This window comes from Mizuhopecten yessoensis, unplaced genomic scaffold (assembly GCF_002113885.1).
Source record: "Mizuhopecten yessoensis strain PY_sf001 unplaced genomic scaffold, ASM211388v2 scaffold3023, whole genome shotgun sequence".
Classification (NCBI taxonomy): Eukaryota; Metazoa; Mollusca; class Bivalvia; order Pectinida; family Pectinidae; genus Mizuhopecten; species Mizuhopecten yessoensis.
In genome coordinates, this window is record NW_018404837.1 from 565,150 (window position 1) to 585,060 (window position 19,911).

Here is a 19,911-nt window from a genome sequence, read left to right on the forward strand (position 1 = left end):
ACAAGGTTTTGTACGTCTAAATGACTGTAATATTACACTTCCGATTTAGGTGTTTGACTGAAAGGTATTTCGGTTAAAAACACTATGAAACGTTTGACCGCAAGTGACTTTAAAGGTTGAATATTTACATTTGCATGGCATTGTCACTATATAGCCTCTTTGAAAGCTGTGTAGTTGATGGGGCTTTAATTACCATGCAGCACGAGACATAATTCTTAGCGTATTAATACAACACTGACCGGAACTACAATATCCAATGTAAATAAACATGACGGCTGCTGAAATATCGCTTGGCATTGTGAGATTTGACAATGTCATTATAAATTTATGTGCAAAATAAAAAATAAAATAAAAAATACTTTTATTACAACAAAATCAAGACCAAGGTCTTCAATATCGTACAAAATGCACATCGGCTGAAATCACTTAATGCCAGCAATGGAAACATTTTTTAACGCTCATCCAATTTTATATCAGAAATATCGTCTGTTACACTGCACTGATCAACAGGGGTTCGTTACAAATGTCTGAAATACACATATTTTATAGACCTACTGACACATATGTTACAGACCTACTGATATGAGTCACAGAACACATAAACATTTCAGACATTTGTAATGAACCCCTGTGCTCCGTCGCAAGATCACTCACTTCAAACGCTATCAGTTTCACGGGTCTCGCAGCCACTGTTTCCTCAGTTTCTGACGACATGTCAAATAACGAGGCTGTTATAGAATCTACAGACTGTAGTCAGATTTCCATACAATCAACAAATAAATTCACGTCTGGATTCTTCACAAAAATGAGCAAAGTGAAAAGTTCGAATTAACTTCCAAAAATAACTCCCTCGTGGAGGGCAAGGTTGGATTTACGGTGTTCACTGTATTTATCCATGCGCTAAATTTGTTCCGGGGAAAAATCAAAACAATTTCAAATCTAATTTTCAGCTCAGAGTTCTATTGATAAACTTAAATCACCCTATAGACATATCATACGCAATTGTATTAATACTGAATTGTGGAATAACATTGAAGTGTTTGTTAAAATTTCAAAATACTACTTTGTTTGCCAATCAGCACACGACAAACACGCTGTTCAAACTATTGAACGAAATTGTGTGGACTGTCGATAAGGCGGGCATTTTAAATTTTAAAAATAAATTATAAGTTAAAAAAGAACATAAGAGGCAGAGAAAACGTAAATATAAGTATTGAACTGTTTTTGTATGGTATTTATGATCTATTTGAATGACACAACTTTGCAAGCAAACAACTCATAATGCGCGCTATATATACAAAAACAGTTCAATGCTTAATTAAAAGGGGAAAGAAGTAAAATTAAACAAAACACAAAAACACATCTAGATAAATAAATAACAAAAACGTTTATTGGCGTTGAAGATCCTTTAAATCATTCAGAACATTCTGATATTCAATTGCTATTTCGAAAATAAAATGACATATTTTCTAGAGTAAAAAACACTTACAATGTATTTGACAATGAACGTTACATGGACATACATCAATCATAAACTAATACCGATTTCCGGGAAAGAATATCTCTTGTAAAATGTCTTGCGTAAAATGTCGTCACTAGGTATTATCTATTTTTTTGAACCACTCTGAAGTATTTTATACGTATCAATGCTATCGTAGATATTCTGAGTCAACCCCACACGACTGGTATCCAGCGTTTCGTAGGAGTGAGATTTCGTGGCTTGGCTGGCGTCCAGCGTTTCGTACGAGTGACTTACGGATGGCATGGCGTCCGCATATATATGGTTGGCAATAGCACGAATTTCTGCAATAAAAAAATGTTTTGATGAATGATTGTTTTTTTCTATCAGTACATTTAATTAGTAAATAAAGGGAGAATAATAATCAGGTATTTTCATTACTTTATGATATTGAGAAGACATTAAGCGGTCCTAGTGAAATAAACGAGCTGTCGTACCTAATTGCTTTATTGTAATCACGTATATCTAGAAATTAATTGAATCACTTAAATTTTCTAAGATGTTAAAAATTAAACATAAACAGATACAATTCTAAGATTCAAAATTATAAACACTTAGCACCAACATTTTATTTATTGGTAAATTTTCTTTTTCTAATTGACTTAACATACAATGTAAAATCTTCCCGATATAATTGATTCAAAGTTAATATATATCAGAAATGTTTTTATAGTTTAAAAAAGGAAAAAAAGGTAAAAATAAACACATCCTGGGATTCATCCTCAGATAGTTGAACACAAAAGCATTCATATTTCTACCAATATTTTGTTCTGAAATGATTACTTGAAACACTTGGATTGACGTATTTTTAAAATCAATAAACGTTTTTAATTAGTTAATATGATAAAAATCAAACAAGCATATATAAAAGAAGTCCTTCTCTGGTGTCTTTTAAGTTTCACATACACAAAGTTTTATTTGTTTTTATTGCACGAAGGGTAAGATTTCTTTACCAGCGTACTTGCTAATCAGGTCAAATACATGTATGGGGCTCCCCAAATATGGAATCCGTTCTATGTCTTGGTCTCTAATTGCTTGTTTCTTTTGAAAATTATATTTAAGTTTTTCTTACAGGAAAAAAACACTAGAGAGGATCTTCAACTATGTTAGTAGTAAGTTAAAATGAAAGGGGACAAAGTATGTGCATTGATAGTGAGGTGCTTGCCTTACATAAGATTTTTACTGTAATAAACGGCGGTATTTTCACCAGTTCCTGTAAATTTATAAAAATGATAATTATCAATGTTCACTTACCGACAGGGCTGGATCCATTTCTAGAACAGACAGAGACGTTTGATTACGTTTGTATAACACGGATATGATAATACACAAAATTATAGAAGAAAAAAACAATAACATTGAAATCGTACTACATATATGTAAACACGTCTTTCACTGATGCCGACTTTGTTTGTGTCACACAAACCAAGTTATTGTCACACAAACCCCGTTATTGTCACACATACCCCGTTATTGTCACACATACCCCGTTTTTGTCACACAAACAACGTTAATTATTGTCACACAAATCACGTTATTGTCACACAAACCACGTTAATTATTGTCACACATACCCCGCTATTGTCACACATACCCCGTTATTGTCACACATACCCCGTTATTGTCACACATACCCCGTTAATTATTGTCACACATACCCCGTTATTGTCACACAAACCACGTTATTGTCACACAAACCAAGTTATTGTCACACATACCCCGCTATTGTCACACATACCCCGTTTTTGTCACACAAACAACGGTAATTATTGTCACACAAATCACGGTATTGTCACACAAACCACGTTTATTATAGTCACACAAACCACGTTTATTATTGTCACACAAACCACGTCATTGTCACACAAACCACGTCATTGTCACACAAACCACGTCATTGTCACACAAACCACGTTCATTATTGTCACACAAATCAGGTTATTCTCACACAAACCACGTTAATGATTGTCACACAAATCACGTTATTGTCACACATACCACGTTAATTATTGTCACACATACCCCGTTATCGTCACACAAACCACGTTATTTAAGGAATGATTTTTATTTTTTCAACATTTATGAGGTCATAACAACAATGGGTTTATGCACATATTGAATGAATCGCGTTAGCGATTCATGTAAAATATGTCCAAAAACCCATTGTTGTTATGACCTCATAGATGTTGAAAAAATAAATATCATTCCTTATATTTACATTGACGAATCCTTTCAGTGGATCGATATAACAACGAATTAAAAAAATAAACAGGGTTTGTTCCTGCTTATACACGGGTGCAATGCAGTGGCGAGAACAGTGTTTTTTCGCGGGGAAATGTGACACTATCGTGAGAGATCTTAGCAACCGTCAACAACAATAACACAACAAAATGTAGTTCCATATTCAATGTTTATTTGTAGCACAGGACACGTAAATACGTGGATATTTCACAAAGCACAGTTCAATAATATTTTAAGATGTAAGAATTAAGCATCTAGGTCGGTCGTTCCGAGTGAGTAGTTTTTGTAGTGTATTACTACGCAGTGTGATCAGGTTACTATCAGTTTCCACGTGCTGAGATTCTATGAACACCTGTGTTATGCATTTATGAATGTAATTTTTGTCAATGGGTCTAAGCATACAGAATGTAAATATTGTCACATAAACCACGTTATTGTCACACAAACAAAGTTATTGTCACACAAACAAAGTTATTGTCACACAAACAACGCTAATTATTGTCACACAAATCACGTTATTGTCATACAAACCACGTTATTGTCACACAAACCACGTTATTGTCACACAAACAACGTTAATTATTGTCACACAAATCAGGTTATTGTCACACAAACCACGTTAATTATTGTCACACAAATCACGGTATTGTCACACAAACCACGTTAATTATTGTCACACATACCCCGTTATTGTCACACATACCCCGTTATTTTTACACAAATCACGTTAATTATTGTCACACAAATCACGTTAATTATTGTCACACAAATCACGTTATTGTCACACATACCCCGTTATTGTCACACAAACAACGTTAATTATTGTCACACAAATCACGTTAATTATTGTCGCACAAATCACGTTATTGTCACACAAACCACGTTAATTAATGTCACACAAACCACGTTAATTATTGTCACCCATACCCCGTTATTGTCACACAAACCACGTTAATTAATGTCACACAAACCACGTTAATTATTGTCACACATACCCTATTATTGTCACACATACTCCGTTATTGTCACACATACCCCGTTATTTTTACACAAATCACGTTAATTATTGTCACACAAACGACGTTAATTATTGTCACACAAACCACGTTAATTAATGTCACACAAACCACGTTAATTATTGTCACACATACCCCGCTATTGTCACACATACCCCGTTATTGTCACACATACCCCGTTTTTTTCACACAAACAACGTTAATTATTGTCACACAAATCACGTTATTGCCATACAAACCACGTTAATTATTGTCACACATACCCCGCTATTGTCACACATACCCCGTTATTGTCACACATACCCCGTTATTTTCACACAAATCACGTTAATTATTGTCACACAAACCACGTTAATTATTGTCACACAAACCACGTTATTGTCAAACAAACTTCATTATTACAAAAAGAAATTGTTACTTCCATTCAAATTTCGGTACACACAAACCTTGTTGCTGATGATGATTTCCGTTTCAGTACAATGATGATGGCAATGGTAGAAATAGCGAAGATAGCCATAAGAGTACCGATGATCGGTGGCCATATTGAATAGTCTGTGACGTCAGTTCCGGTGTCAAGTGTCTGGATCTTGTCGGCAAGCACTGTAAAAGCGATCAGAAATTGACAGTTTTACAAAGTGACTTTTAAACAAGAGCGAAGCACAGCAGAACATAATTTGGTGAAATACAAAACCTGTAATAAAGGCTAAGTTTGTTTGGAACACAAACAGGAATTGAAAACTTGGTTTGCGAGCTTTCAAAAACGTCCGTTTCCTTTGTCAAGCAAAGAGTGCAAATGACCGGTGTCTCGACTCTAAACCGCTGAAAACAACTCACAATTCAGCTGTCAAAAATCATGGAAACATTTCGCCCAATCGCACTATAATACTGCAGGCGGTCAGGGAGACGGATAGCATGTATTCCGAACTAAACCTGTATGTATATTGTTCATGTCGATGTTAATTTCATAGTAAATAACTATGACATTTGAAGTGCAAGGTGTCAACAATAACAATTTCAAATGACGTTCCTAACAAACAAAAAATAGTGCATTTTATCATATTTATTTCATGAATGTGTTCAAATGGAAAAACATAGTTTACTTCAATGGCTCTTGTCAACTTACAAAATCTGTTAAAACTTCGCTATTTCTTTCTTAAGTTTGCGACCGGGCACCGTCGGCACTTTCCGAAAACGAGAGAATACTTTCTCGTTTACGGAATTACGGAAAGTACCGACGATTTCCGATTACTGTACTGGAGGGCTAAGAAAAGATCATCGCTATCGTAAAAGTACACACAATATCCCTTACTTATGGAAATAGATTATCATTACGCACACCGAATTTGAAACGATTCTGTCGAAACCTGTGTGACAAGTTGCGGTCCGTCATATATTTACGTAAACAGACAGCGGGAAAACATAACATGTTGCACTTTTGGTGGCGGCATATAAACTCAGGTTTGGTAAATTTCTTCATAACATACATCTATAAGGAACTATTCATTTAGCTGTTATGAAAAATACATTTTATAATTTATAAAAAACACGAATCTGTGGTAACACGTTTTAGTTAAAAGTCTTGAATGCACGTCCAAACAGAAAATTTGACAAATATGATGGGACTATATAAAAATCAAATTACAGCTTGCATTAAAACCAGAGAGATTTTAACGAAATATGATAAATAGTTATCCCCACATGAACCTAACGTCCTTGCCACCGATTACAAATGAGGAGGGGAAATTAATATTACTTTCCCGCGTTTCGGAGGTGAATATTTGTCCTGTATACACGGAGTATATGAGGGCAACTGCCTGTCTAGTGCAGAGGTTTTGACCAATCAGATTGAGGCACATGCTAAGGGTAGTTTACGGGTACGTGTATGTCCATTCTAGCTTCGCACCTCGCACGGCGTAGTACAGTTTGAAATAAAATTATAGCAGAATTTTATGTTTAGGAAACAGGTGTATGTGTGGCATCGTCATATGTAAGAAATCCCAGCATCAATTTAAAAAAAAAACTTAAACATTGTCGAGCTGGTACACCTCCTGTCGCGTATTATAAGGTTTTCAGGTTGGGTGGCGCGCTTTGTTTTACATTTGTATGGCGATGAAACATGCAAGGGTATATGTGGGAGGATTGTTTCAGTGTAAACGAAGTCAGAGTAGTTTTTGTTAATGCTTATTGATGATATTCATATTATATTTATGAATAAATGCCGACTCCGTCCGTGCTATCGGTGGAGCAGCTATTTGCTTTTTAGGTGTTGTGTTATGTTTGCCTTGATGCGTATAAGGAGCATATAGAGGATCTTTGTAACTTCAGCACAAACGATGTCTACGTTGTCCAGGTAAATAAGACAACACATTCTATATACACACTGCATAATCGTACAAAGCGACTTTTATGCGACTGCGGCACCAACGAAACAAACCTTGACCTGATGCCATACTTTGAACCTCTGTCTTTCATTGTTTCTAAGATCTATTTCGGTTTGTTTGGTGCGCCTCTTTGCACTTCTTATTGTCTTCGCTAAACACTGTTCTGCCTGTGCCGTATATAACTTCATAAGCTGGCCATGAGAACCACGCAATTACCATACTCAAATGGGTTTCTGCAAATCTGTGTACAATGTTCTGCTAGGTATGGGTCTGTATTTCAAAAGGCTCATTAACTATGCCTTACTACTTAATCCCTACAGCACGGAAACTGTAATACCCCCTCCATACCATGACAATATCCACTATAGCCGGTGGAATTAAGAAACAAAGTGTTGCTGAAAGACACAACCATATCCTGTCGTCTGTGGGATACAAGCATTCAACCTTGTGGTCTTTTAGCCGACGCGCTGTCAACGAACTGTATTATGCACCACCTAACATATACGCGCTATCTAGTAGACAAAGAAGCACACTGTCACCTTCCATGCACGTGTCCCTGGATCGAACGAATCCGTCACAGCACCTTGGTTCGAACTTCCAGGCGTCGCTGACGATGTTCTGTGCCCTCAGCTGAATTCTATACCTTCGGAAAGAGATTTTCATCGAAGAATGTATTTCAATTGTATGAAATTAAATAAAAAATTCAATGTCTGACATTCCGGATGCACTTTGTAAATGATTATTGTTTTACTATGAAATATCTTTTACGTGGAGGCGGGATGTGATGAGAAACTACATATTTGCTTTGTTTATTTTAAACGACCGTCCACAACCGAAAAAAATGACAGGGCCGGGCTGTACTAGTGTACCTCAGTCTTGCACTGTAGTCTGCATTACCATACAAAGAAACTGTTTAGGCGTGTGAGAAGGGCTGGGGATAGGATAGGGATGTCATCATAGTAATACCTACTTGGCGCAACGTCTGTTCCATTTACATCGGGTGTAATACTTGATTCTGTATGCGCGTGTAACTTGCCTTGTCTCCTGGAACCTGTAAAAAATATCATTATAACCTTGTAATGTTGTATATATATTTTCATGTTTTTTTTATCCAAATACTGCATAAATATATCGATCGTATCTCCTCGTGAAAAATGACAGCGGATTTCGCTGAAATATACTCATAAAAATGTATCCTGATTAATATGATACGGTATTCCTCAACAATCTAACCAACGTCTTATACAGTAGCCCTTTTTGCGTCATTCTGACAAGGCATGCGCATATCACCATTCCATTTTAAACAAAATAAGGCTTGTCATGGAAGGTATTAGCGAACGTGATTAGGTACGAGGTGAAGGGTTGTCCAAATGGTCAAAACATACTACAGTTTGATAAATAATTACCGTTTTTAGAATGCTTGGTCAACGTCATCAACAGATAACACCAAATATGGAAGACGATATATCACACATGCAGCGACTTAAAAAGCCCTGTAATATATATATATATATACATTGTCTACCTACGTGATATTGATGACACACACGTTTGGTCCGGTCACATACGTCAGAGGGGGCGTGGTCTGGCCGTTCACCGTGTACATTAAACCGGAAACCACGTGCACGATAATTAATAAAGCTACACACACATCCTGTGTATATATAAAGGTATACGTGTGCTGTTAATAATAGTTTACTTGAAATAAAATCTGAACAACAATCAAGTTAACTATTTGTAGTTAGGAAAAAAACCGGAAAATGTAATAAGTGGATAAATCTACAAAAATCATTTTTTGCTGAATCTAACATTTCTAAAAACACTAGTTTGTTTCCTCTGTTTCGTAGCAAAATGAGTGAGTTTTTTTCCTCTAAAAATGTTTCGCTTTTTAAGGCACTTTTTTGAAATTGAATAAAAGTTGCAACACATAACATTAAAAAGACAACTTAGAAAAAAGTGCATGGAGGTTTTATTTAAGGTATAAACATATACGGGGTAGATAACATATAGCGATGTGTTAATTTTGAACTCAAAGCAGCATTGTGCAATTCGCCCGTGATTCACCATAAAATCGTCAGATATCCTTAAATTGTGACAGGACTTGAGCGAAGACATGGTACAGTACAAGGGGGCATTACAACAAGACGTTGTCCACAATTCTCAAACATTGAAATAAGGAAAAACATTTTGTTTTTGTTTACGAGTAGTAAAATGATGGAGCAACTTTCCAGATGATGTGATATAAACCCCATCAAAACAATTAAAACAAATTCGATAGGCATTGATCATGAATAGGTCAAGTACTGAAATAAAATACCAGAGCTAACTTATTCCGTCTTTTCGTATTGCAGAGTTACCTTTTCTTGTGAGCAGGTATTGATTGTTACGTCATTTGTTTGTGAGAGTAACGTCATAAATTTTTGAGAAAACAACGTAATTTTCTCATACAAACTAATGACGTAACAATCAATACCTGCTCACAAGAGCAGATAACTCTGCCATACGAAAAGACGGAATAGCATTGTTAAACATTCGATTTCCATAACCGAACTTCAAATATGTGTAACTGTTTTGTTTGTTTTTTGTTTCTAAACATTTGAAGATCATGCAAAGAGGGTCATTCAGATACGCTATCGGAAAATAAACTTAACTTATTAATTGACAATAATAAGACGCATGAATATGAATATTGAATCGGCTTGAAAAATGAAAAAAAAAACATAATCTTTGTCAGTCTTCTTATTGAACCGAACAGAACCGAATACAAAGCATGCATATAACTATATATAAAACAAGTACTTGGAAACTTTGATTACAATTATAGAATTTGTAACCTTGAAAAGCAAAAGCACACCACCATTTGCTTTAGTCATGAATTTATGACGTCATGGTATACAATGTAGGTAAATTGCGACATCAGAGTGGTTGTTATTTACACCGTAATGTTAGATGACGAAAATAACGTGTTGGTGTTCCCTATATTAGCATGAACTGCTTTCGGTAGGCATTCATGGGCAATATGAATGCCAACTGGACGCATCGAATGACGTGAGAACGTCCTAGGAGGCAAACATTTAGAGCTGTTTATATCAAATAATAACAATAATGATAATATACAGCATTTATATAGCGCCCTATATAATTCGTAAAATTACTCTAAGGCGCTTTACAACATATGGATAATATTAATGGTTATAATTGTGAAAACAAACATAATTGAACAAATAAAAGGGTGGTATTTACATGACGTCTTTGCAAAGATTCTAAAATGCAGACGTGAAGAGGTGAGTTTTTATGTCCCTCTTGAACTTGGCCAGTGTATTCGACTTCCTAATAGCAGATGGTAAGCTATTAAAATCTCTATCATTGAACGGGGATTTTTTAAATTTGCGCTGGCTGAATATGGATTTAACGGATTAGCTTACAAACCGGCATGAACATATCAATTCGAATCATTATGAATACCAGCCTGATAAATGGATGAGATAAACATTATGATTTTTTATTTTAATTGCATAGCATACGTATTTTGTCAAGTAATTATATTACATAAATACTGTCCAAGGATAAAAAAAAAAAAATACANTGTATATTGACAAGTGAGGAGGGACACACAGTAGAGTGTTAGTAATACGGTGGGAAGTGGGGTGACATCCTAACCCGTCAACAACGGAAACTCGTGTCCTTAATATAAGTTACTGTGTTACGTTCCATAAGTCTTATAACGGGAGTATAAGTTTTATTATGGTGAAAATGAGCCCCTGATTCATTAGCCTTTGATCACATTACGATAGTCAACTCCCGAAGAATTTATCATACTGTTATGCATTTAGTAGCCGTTTAATCGTTCAAAGTGTACAGATGATTTGCTATGCATTTTATTAGCCTTTGCTCGTGGTCAGTGTCAGAGTTTTATAGTAGCTAAGTAGCCGTAGATTATTGTGATTGTGATATAGTTTAGGATCTGTTCATAAGTGTGACCGTCAGGGGCGTTTCTAGGATATTTGAACGTGGGGGCGTAGAATCAAATGTTGCACCTGTTACGTTGTCGTTTGTCTCTCATGTAATACAAACACATGTTACGCTCAGAAGTTGTCTCACGTAATTCAAACACATGTCACTTGGTCAGCCATCTTTAATATTCCCACAATGCCAAGCGTCATACTTCACACAAGCAATATATATTAACTAAGTGAAACTATTCTTCAAATATATTTCTATAGCAAGGATGCACACTTAGGAGTGTCTATATAGGAAGATAGTCATTATTGTTACTGTTCTGAAATATAGTCCATATATATGTGCATTATGTAAATTTTGTATGTCTTGTTACACAGTTCAGTTCTTCGCGAGTCACAATTACACTTTTGTCTGTTATTATTTCACAGATTACTGATCATGACTAGACCATTATTTAAAATGAACGCACTAATTTTTACTACAAACTAACACTATAATTGGCACTGGAGTGTCACAAGTTACAAAGTAAAGCGTTCAGGTAGCTTTACGATGCGTCCTGATCGCGTCTTTTGGGGCGTCATCAGATCCGGAGTCATCCCAGATGCAGGGTCACTCGGAATTCCTGTCGGAGTTTCAGACTTACTCGGACGGTCGCGTACCGGGATGCGCGAGACTTGTGGCGGTGATGGTGGTTCGACCGGAATGCGCGAGACGCGTGGCGCTGATGGTTCAGTCACTCGCGGAGGTTCCGAAGGGTGATCCATGTCGGCCAATAAGGGAATATGCCTAGAACTGACGGGCATTAACTCGTTGGTCTTTCGTAACTGCCTTCTGTTTCTCCTGTACTCTCGTCCATCCTCAGTTCTTATTTTGTAAGATCTGATGTCCACTTGATCTCGTACAACAGCCTTTTGCCGCTGTTTTGTACGCCCTTGCGGTCGGACTCTCACTGTGTCACCTGTTTTAAGCCTTTCGAGCACTTTACTACCAGTGTTGTAGTAATATGCTTGTTTCGTCCTACGCTCAGTCAGCAGTCTAGTTACATTCTGCTGAACTCGAGGTTCCAACAGGTGTGCTGGCATTGGAAGTAACGTCTTAGTCCTCCGGCTGTAAAGGCGTTGTGCTGGTGAACTCCCTAGTCCTTCCGATGGTGTGTTTCTCCAGTTTAAGAGTGCCAAATACGGGTCCTTCTCATCCGCGATTGATTTGATCATAAGACTTTTCGCGACTTTGACAGCATTCTCCACCTTTCCATTTGACTGAGGGTACAGCGGAGAACTTGTGATATGCTCAAACTCGTAACACTGAGCAAATGCTGCGAAGTCGTTGGAACCAAACGGTGGTCCGTTATCGGTCACGACGGTGTCGGGAATCCCATGACGTGCAAAGTGAGAACGAACTTTGCCTACAATTTCTTTTGCAGTTTTGTCGTGTAATCGATCAACCTCGAAGAAACTGAAAAAATAGTCAACTATTAGAAGGAAATCCTCCTGGTTGAGGGTGAATATATCTATTCCTACTTTCTGCCATGGTCGTTGGCAGACTTCATGGTGAATCAAAGGCTCTTTCCTCTGATCACTGGAGTGAGTGTTACACGTGTCACACTCGCTGACAAACTTTTCGATGTCGCTGTACATTCTTGGCCAGTAAAGATACTCTCTGATCCTACGGAGACAACCCTGGATACCGATATGAGAGTGAGAACTTTCGATCAATTCATGTCTCTGTGTCTCTGGTTCCACCACACGATCACCTTTGTATATCATTCCGTTTTGAAGAGTTAATTCCTCGCGGAAAGTGAAGTAAGTGTGTAAGTACTCTAGCAGTTCATCTTGCGTCTCAGGCCAACCCTGCTGGATTACAGACCTGAGATGTCGCAACACGTCGTCATGTTCTGTTGCTTCGCGAAGGGTTTTGTACCGTTTCTCGGTGATAGGTAACACAATGTTTACATACTCAACCTCCTTCTCTGCTACTGAGCGATCCTTAGACTCCGTCTGAAGATAGGCTCTGCTTAACGCATCTGCCATATACATGGTTGGCCCGGGTTTGTAGAGGATTTCGATATCGAATTTCTGGAGCCTTAACAGCATGCGCTGTAAACGTTTCGGAGCACTCAGAATATTCTTTTTGTGTATGACCTCCAGTGGTTTGTGGTCCGATTCGACCAGTACCGGCCTTCCATATGTGTAGGTCTCAAATTTTTCCGTTCCAAAAACCACAGCTAATAGTTCCTTTTCTATCTGTGCATAGTTTTCTTCGGTCGATGTAAGGGACCTTGAGGCGTACGATATGGGATGTCCTTCCTGCATCAGACACGCCCCTAGCCCGGTCTGTGAGGCATCACATTGTAGCACAGTTTGTTTAGATGGGTCAACGTACTTTAGAACTGGAGCTTGTGTTAGCACGGCTTTCACCCGTTCTAATGCATTGGTATGTTCCATGTCCCAAACAAAATCGACATCTTCTTTGACTAACTGTCTCAGTGGCGTTGTGATTTCTGATAACTTTGGTGCGAATTTCTGAACATAATTCACCATTCCAAGTAACCGTTTTACATCAGCTTTGCTGTTCGGTGTAGGCATGTCACTTATCGCCCTTGTTTTCTCTGGGTCGATTTCGAGACCGTTCTTGGTAATAACATGCCCCATGTAGGTCACTCGGTCAAGTCTGAGCTTCAACTTGCTTTGATTTAGTTTGATGTTCTGTTCTACACAGCGCTGAATCAACCCTGCCAAGTTTCTGTCATGGTCCTGTCCCGCTAGCTCGTCGGTGTCACCACACCCATATATGAGAACATCATCATAGATTGCTTTGACTCCAAGTAGTCCTTCTAGTGCCTCGTCCATCCTACGTTGAAATTCTTCAGGGGCAGATGAAATACCAAATGGCATTCTGTTCCATTTATATCTACCCCATGGAGTTGCGAACGTGGTGAGGAGACTACTTTCATGATCAAGTTTGATATGCCAGAACCCATTCTTGGCGTCAGCAACACTGAATACTCGTGCCTTACTCAGCTCTGGTAATATGTCGTCCAGAGTAGGCATAGCATAGTGGTTTCTCCGTAAAGCTTTGTTGAGGGGTTTCGGGTCTAAACACAGTCTTATTTTTCCCGACGGCTTTGACACAACAACCAAGGATGAAATCCAGTCGGTAGGAACCTTAATAGGTTCAATAATACCTTTTTCAGAAAGTCTGTCCAACTCTACTTTCACCTGTTGTTTCACTGCCAAAGGGATTTTCCTCACTGGGATTTTCACCGGTTTTACTTCCTCATCTATCTCCAGATGAAGTTGTCCTGTCAGCTTGCCTTCACCCGCAAACACTCCGGTTTTCGCGATTTCACTTATGCTGTCAGTAACGAGGTTAACAGTTTCTATGTTGTCACTTCGCACTTGGATATTCTCTTTCTGCACTGTTATCATTTTCATTTGTTGAATTGCATATGATCCCAGGATAGGGTGTACCTCACCCTTCACTACCACGAACTCGAGGTCGTACGACTCGCCATCGACTGGATTCTTTACAGTACATCGTGTAGTTCCTGCAGGTTTTGTTTCCGATCCATTGAACATTATTAGTCGTTTGTTGGATTTCTTAAGTTTATCAAGACGTCTGTCATTCCGTATCTTGATGTAAACCTTCACTGGCAGTATGTTAACTGATGAACCACTGTCCAGTTGGAATTCAATGTTTTTATTCCCTACGCCCATGATCGCGTTGATGCGTTTTGTTCCAATGGCATGTACATCTTCGACAGAAAACATATATTCATCTTCCTCCTCGGAATCTGTGTCAATTTCATGAACGATATGTTTGCTCCTTTTGAACTCCTTTTTCGTCGGTCTGAGTGTGTAGGGGTTGTTTTCTTTTCACGACTTTTCTTCTGTTGTTGTGAACGACACACGGCTTGAAAGTGGTTTAGTCCACCACACTTAAGACATTCTTTTCCCCATGCTGGGCATTTCTTTGGTGGATGTGAATAACCGCAGCTGGAACATGATGGACCCTCTCTTTTCTCAGATGTAGAGTGTTTTGACTGTCGTTTTACGAACTGAACCTCTTCATTCATCATGCTTTTCAAATGCTGAGACGTTTTCTCATTAGCTCTGCACACATCAATACACTTTTCAAGAGTTAGTTTCGAGTCCTGGAGCAGTTTTTTTCGTGTGCCGTTTTCACTAACCCCCATTACGATTCGATCACGGACCAAACTTTCCTCCAATGCTTCATAATTACATGTTCTTGCCAAATTTCGTAAGGCAGAGAGATATGTATCGATACTCTCATTGGGCATTTGATCTCTTTTGTTGAAACAATATCGTTCGTAAGTTTCGTTGGTTTTGCCCACACAAAACTTGTCAAAAGCGTCTATCACCTCTTTGATGACTTTGCTGTTCTCTTCCGATAGTTCCAAACCTTCGAATATTTCGATGGCGTCCGACCCTATGCACGTTAAAAATGTTGCAACACGCACTTGTTCTGTTTTCGTATTGAGCCCCGAGGCTATTTCATAGTTTGTCCATACTCTTTTGAATCGTCGCCAATTTGTTGACAAATTTCCTTTCAAGTCCAATTTTGGCGGGAACGGCATGGCATGTGCGGTTGTCGTCACATTGACCTGCGGTATATTATCTGGCGGATCAGCCATGTTCGTGTTCTTTGTACTTACGGTTTATGTAAGTTTACCAATCTGACACCATGTTACGTTGTCGTTTGTCTCTCATGTAATACAAACACATGTTACGCTCAGAAGTTGTCTCACGTAATTCAAACACATGTTACTTGGTCAGCCATCTTTAATGTTCACACAATGCCAAGCGTCATACTTCACACAAGCAATATACACTAACTAAGTGAACCTATGCTATAGGTGCTTCAGACAAACCTACGTTACAGCACCGAGCGATATATAGCGATAACATATAGCGATGTGTTAATTTTGAACTCAAAGCAGCATTGTGCAATTCGCCCGTGATTCACCATAAAATCGTCAGATATCCTTAAATTGTGACAGGACTTTAGCGAAGACATGGTACAGTACAAGGGGGCATTACAACAAGACGTTGTCCACAATTCTCAAACATTGAAATAAGGAAAAACATTTGTTTTTGTTTACGAGTAGTAAAATGATGGAGCAACTTTCCAGAGGATGTGATATAAACCCCATCAAAACAATTAAAACAGATTCGATAGGCATTGGATAGGTCAGGTACTGAAATAAAATACCAGAGCTAACTTATGCCGTCTTTTCGTATTGCAGAGTTACCTTTTCTTGTGAGCAGGTATTGATTGTTACGTCATTTGTTTGTGACAGTAACGTCATAAATTTTTGAGAAAACAATGTAATTTTCTCATACAAACTAATGACGTAACAATCAATACCTGCTCACAAGAGCAGATAACTCTGCCATACGAAAAGACGGAATAGCATTGTTAAACATTCGATTTCCATAACCGAACTTCAAATATGTGTAACTGTTTTGTTTGTTTTTTGTTTCTAAACATTTGAAGATCATGCAAAGAGGGTCATTCAGATACGCTATCGGAAAATAAACTTAACTTATTAATTGACAATAATAAGACGCATGAATATGAATATTGAATCGGCTTGAAAAATGAAAAAAAAACATAATCTTTGTCAGTCTTCTTATTGAACCGAACAGAACCGAATACAAAGCATGCATATAACTATATATAAAACAAGTACTTGGAAACTTTGATTACAATTATAGAATTTGTAACCTTGAAAAGCAAAAGCACACCACCATTTGCTTTAGTCATGAATTTATGACGTCATGGTATACAATGTAGGTAAATTGCGACATCAGAGTGGTTGTTATTTACACCGTAGTGTTAGATGACGAAAATAACGTGTTGGTGTTCCCTATATTAGCATGAACTGCTTTCGGTAGGTATTCATGGGCAATATGAATGCCAACTGGACGCATCGAATGACGTGAGAACGTCCTAGGAGGCAAACATTTAGAGCTGTTTATATCAAATAATAATAATAATGATAATATACAGCATTTATATAGCGCCCTATATAATTCGTAAAATTACTCTAAGGCGCTTTACAACATATGGATAATATTAATGGTTATAATTGTGAAAACAAACATAATTGAACAAATAAAAGGGTGGTATTTACATGACGTCTTTGCAAAGATTCTAAAATGCAGACGTGAAGAGGTGAGTTTTTATGTCCCTCTTGAACTTGGCCAGAGTATTCGACTTCCTAATACATGTAGCAGATGGTAAGCTATTCAAATCTCTATCATTGAACGGGGATTTTTTAAATTTGCGCTGGCTGAATACGGATTTAACCGATTAGCTTACAAACCGGCATGAACATATCAATTCGAATCATTATGAATACCAGCCTGATAAATGAATGAGATAAACATTATGATTTTTTATTTTAATTGCATAGCATACGTATTTTGTCAAGTAATTATATTACATAAATACTGTCCAAGGATAAAAAAAAAATACGATATGAACGCATTTTTATTTTCACATTTTTTCATGTCCACTATACTATTATTAACATTATTCAGAATGGCGGTAGGATCACTGTATTTAACACCCCTCTCTCTCTCTCTCTCCCTCTTTCCATCCTAAAATGACACCTACTTTTGAGTGAAATATTAAGATGATTGATTTAAAGTTCCTAGCTAATCTAAAGCAGAGCAGATATATACGTTTATAAACAGTTGGCGGTAAAATATGTAAGTAAAGCAGAATAAAGATACTCACCATGACTGTATATTGACAAGTGAGGAGGGACACACAGTAGAGTGTTAGTAATACGGTGGGAAGTGGGGTGACATCCTAACCCGTCAACAACGGAAACTCGTGTCCTTAATATGTTACTGTGTTACGTTCCATAAGTCTTATAACGGGAGTATAGAGTGTAAGTTTTATTATGGTGAAAATGAGCCCCTGATTCATTAGCCTTTGATCACATTACGATAGTCAACTCCCGAAGAATTTATCATACTGTTATGCATTTAGTAGCCGTTTAATCGTTCAAAGTGTACAGATGATTTGCTATGCATTTTATTAGCCTTTGCTCGTGGTCAGTGTCAGAGTTTTATAGTAGCTAAGTAGCCGTAGATTATTGTGATTGTGATATAGTTTAGGATCTGTTCATAAGTGTGACCGTCAGGGGCGTTTCAAGGATCTTGTTAACTTTTTGTTATGTAGCAGGATTTTGCTAAGGGGACAGATAGCAAGGAAGAGTTGAAGAGTTGGAAGTTGGAGAGTTGGAATAGAGGAGTAGAGTTGAAGAGTTGGATAGAGAAGGTTGAATTAGGGAGACCGAGTTGCGAGGTCTAGAGACATAGAGGAGAGTTAGAAAGTTGGAGAAGTTAGTAAGAATAGTAGTTTAATTGTAGTCTAAGGTCTGTGTAGTTTTACAGTTGATAGTAGGAGATTAGCTTGGAGTGGATAGATTGCGTTCACAATGTTGAACACTTGTATATTTTATGACGGATTTAAATACGTGTGTTGTAAATAAAGTGTAAATATCAATGTACAATGTATTTATTGTGTTGTTCAATTAATTTGAACTGGTGGCAGCGGCGGAATTATTACAGAAAGTAACACTGTGGGATAATATAAAAACGTAACAATATGTTCCCTTGTACAAATAAAACAATCTGAATTTTACTACATAGTTTATTCAGTTAGTATAGAAGTGTGGTAATAAACATTTGTATAATCATTGTTTTTATAGTTTAAACATATTTTATTGCCAAAAAATGCAAAAGGATTGGGCACAAGTTACATGAACATTATTAACGCCCTTTCCTTAGAAGATAAATAATTGTATATACACAACATAAGATGGCTTTCATAGTTTAAATCACTACATTTATCTATTATTGAGAGAGAGGTGGCAGAGTACAGTAGAAATGGCTTGACCTTAAAAATAAAGGGCATGTCTCGGATAAACATGGATAGCGGATTCATCTTGCACAACACACCTACATATATATATATATTTATAAACTACATTTTTAATAGGTGTTTTTTAGAAGAACATTTTTTTTTTCAAAAAGTGATTTCCCCAGATTTGGGACTTCTGAAAACCATGGTTACCACATCAAAAAACACCAAAATATGCAAAAAATCATGATTTTTAACCCAGAATTTGACCCCCGCAAGTAGAATTGTTTTTCTTAAAACCTGTCTGAAATTAAATATCGCCTACTCGGTAACAGAAATACTCACGTTTTAGCATAGGTCATTCCGGTGGATTTTTCACAATATTTACACATGTGCTGAGTACAAAAATAGACTACATGAAAAGCTAGCTTTTGTTGTGTAGACACAGATTCGTAAATGCCCAAAATTGTAGTCTCAAACCAAATTCGACTTTTCTTTTTTTTAAATTATGAAGCCCACATAGTCCACTTCATCATGTATATGCCAATTTTAGTGCTGATTTTTTTTTTAAATTTTGATACATGTTATATTACAGGGGTTATTCATTGTATAAAAATATCACCCATGGCCACCGTACGCTACTGTACTCTGCTACCTTATACATCCCTTTTTTTCCCCAAAAATTCAATCAAAACCTTTTAAATGTCTGGAAAATGACACAATGAACAAAAAGATGTATCCGTTTCCTTTCTCACTTTAAAAGTGACCGAGTAATATGAATTCTCCTGCTAGGTGATTTTTTACCAATTCTGCTCTCAAACTACCAACAAAGGGAGGTAATCTGAAAAATTAAAACTTGAATAACTTTGTAGTTTTCAGGAATAATTTTTTTTTT

General features: G+C 37.2%; 1 protein-coding gene across 1 annotated transcript; it reads right to left on the minus strand.

Annotated features, from left to right (window-relative positions):
- Positions 1 to 1,396: 1,396 nt before the first annotated feature.
- Positions 1,397 to 17,953, minus strand: LOC110446847. The gene is made up of 7 exons (XM_021492171.1): positions 17,883 to 17,953; positions 8,687 to 8,811; positions 8,128 to 8,208; positions 7,697 to 7,800; positions 5,223 to 5,376; positions 2,774 to 2,793; positions 1,397 to 1,803 (listed from the first exon to the last, which is right to left on the minus strand). The coding sequence occupies exons 1-7, from the start codon at positions 17,883 to 17,885 to the stop codon at positions 1,607 to 1,609; spliced, it is 684 nt and encodes a 227-aa protein (XP_021347846.1). The 5' UTR covers positions 17,886 to 17,953; the 3' UTR covers positions 1,397 to 1,606.
- Between the last annotated feature and the right edge of the window lie 1,958 nt (positions 17,954 to 19,911).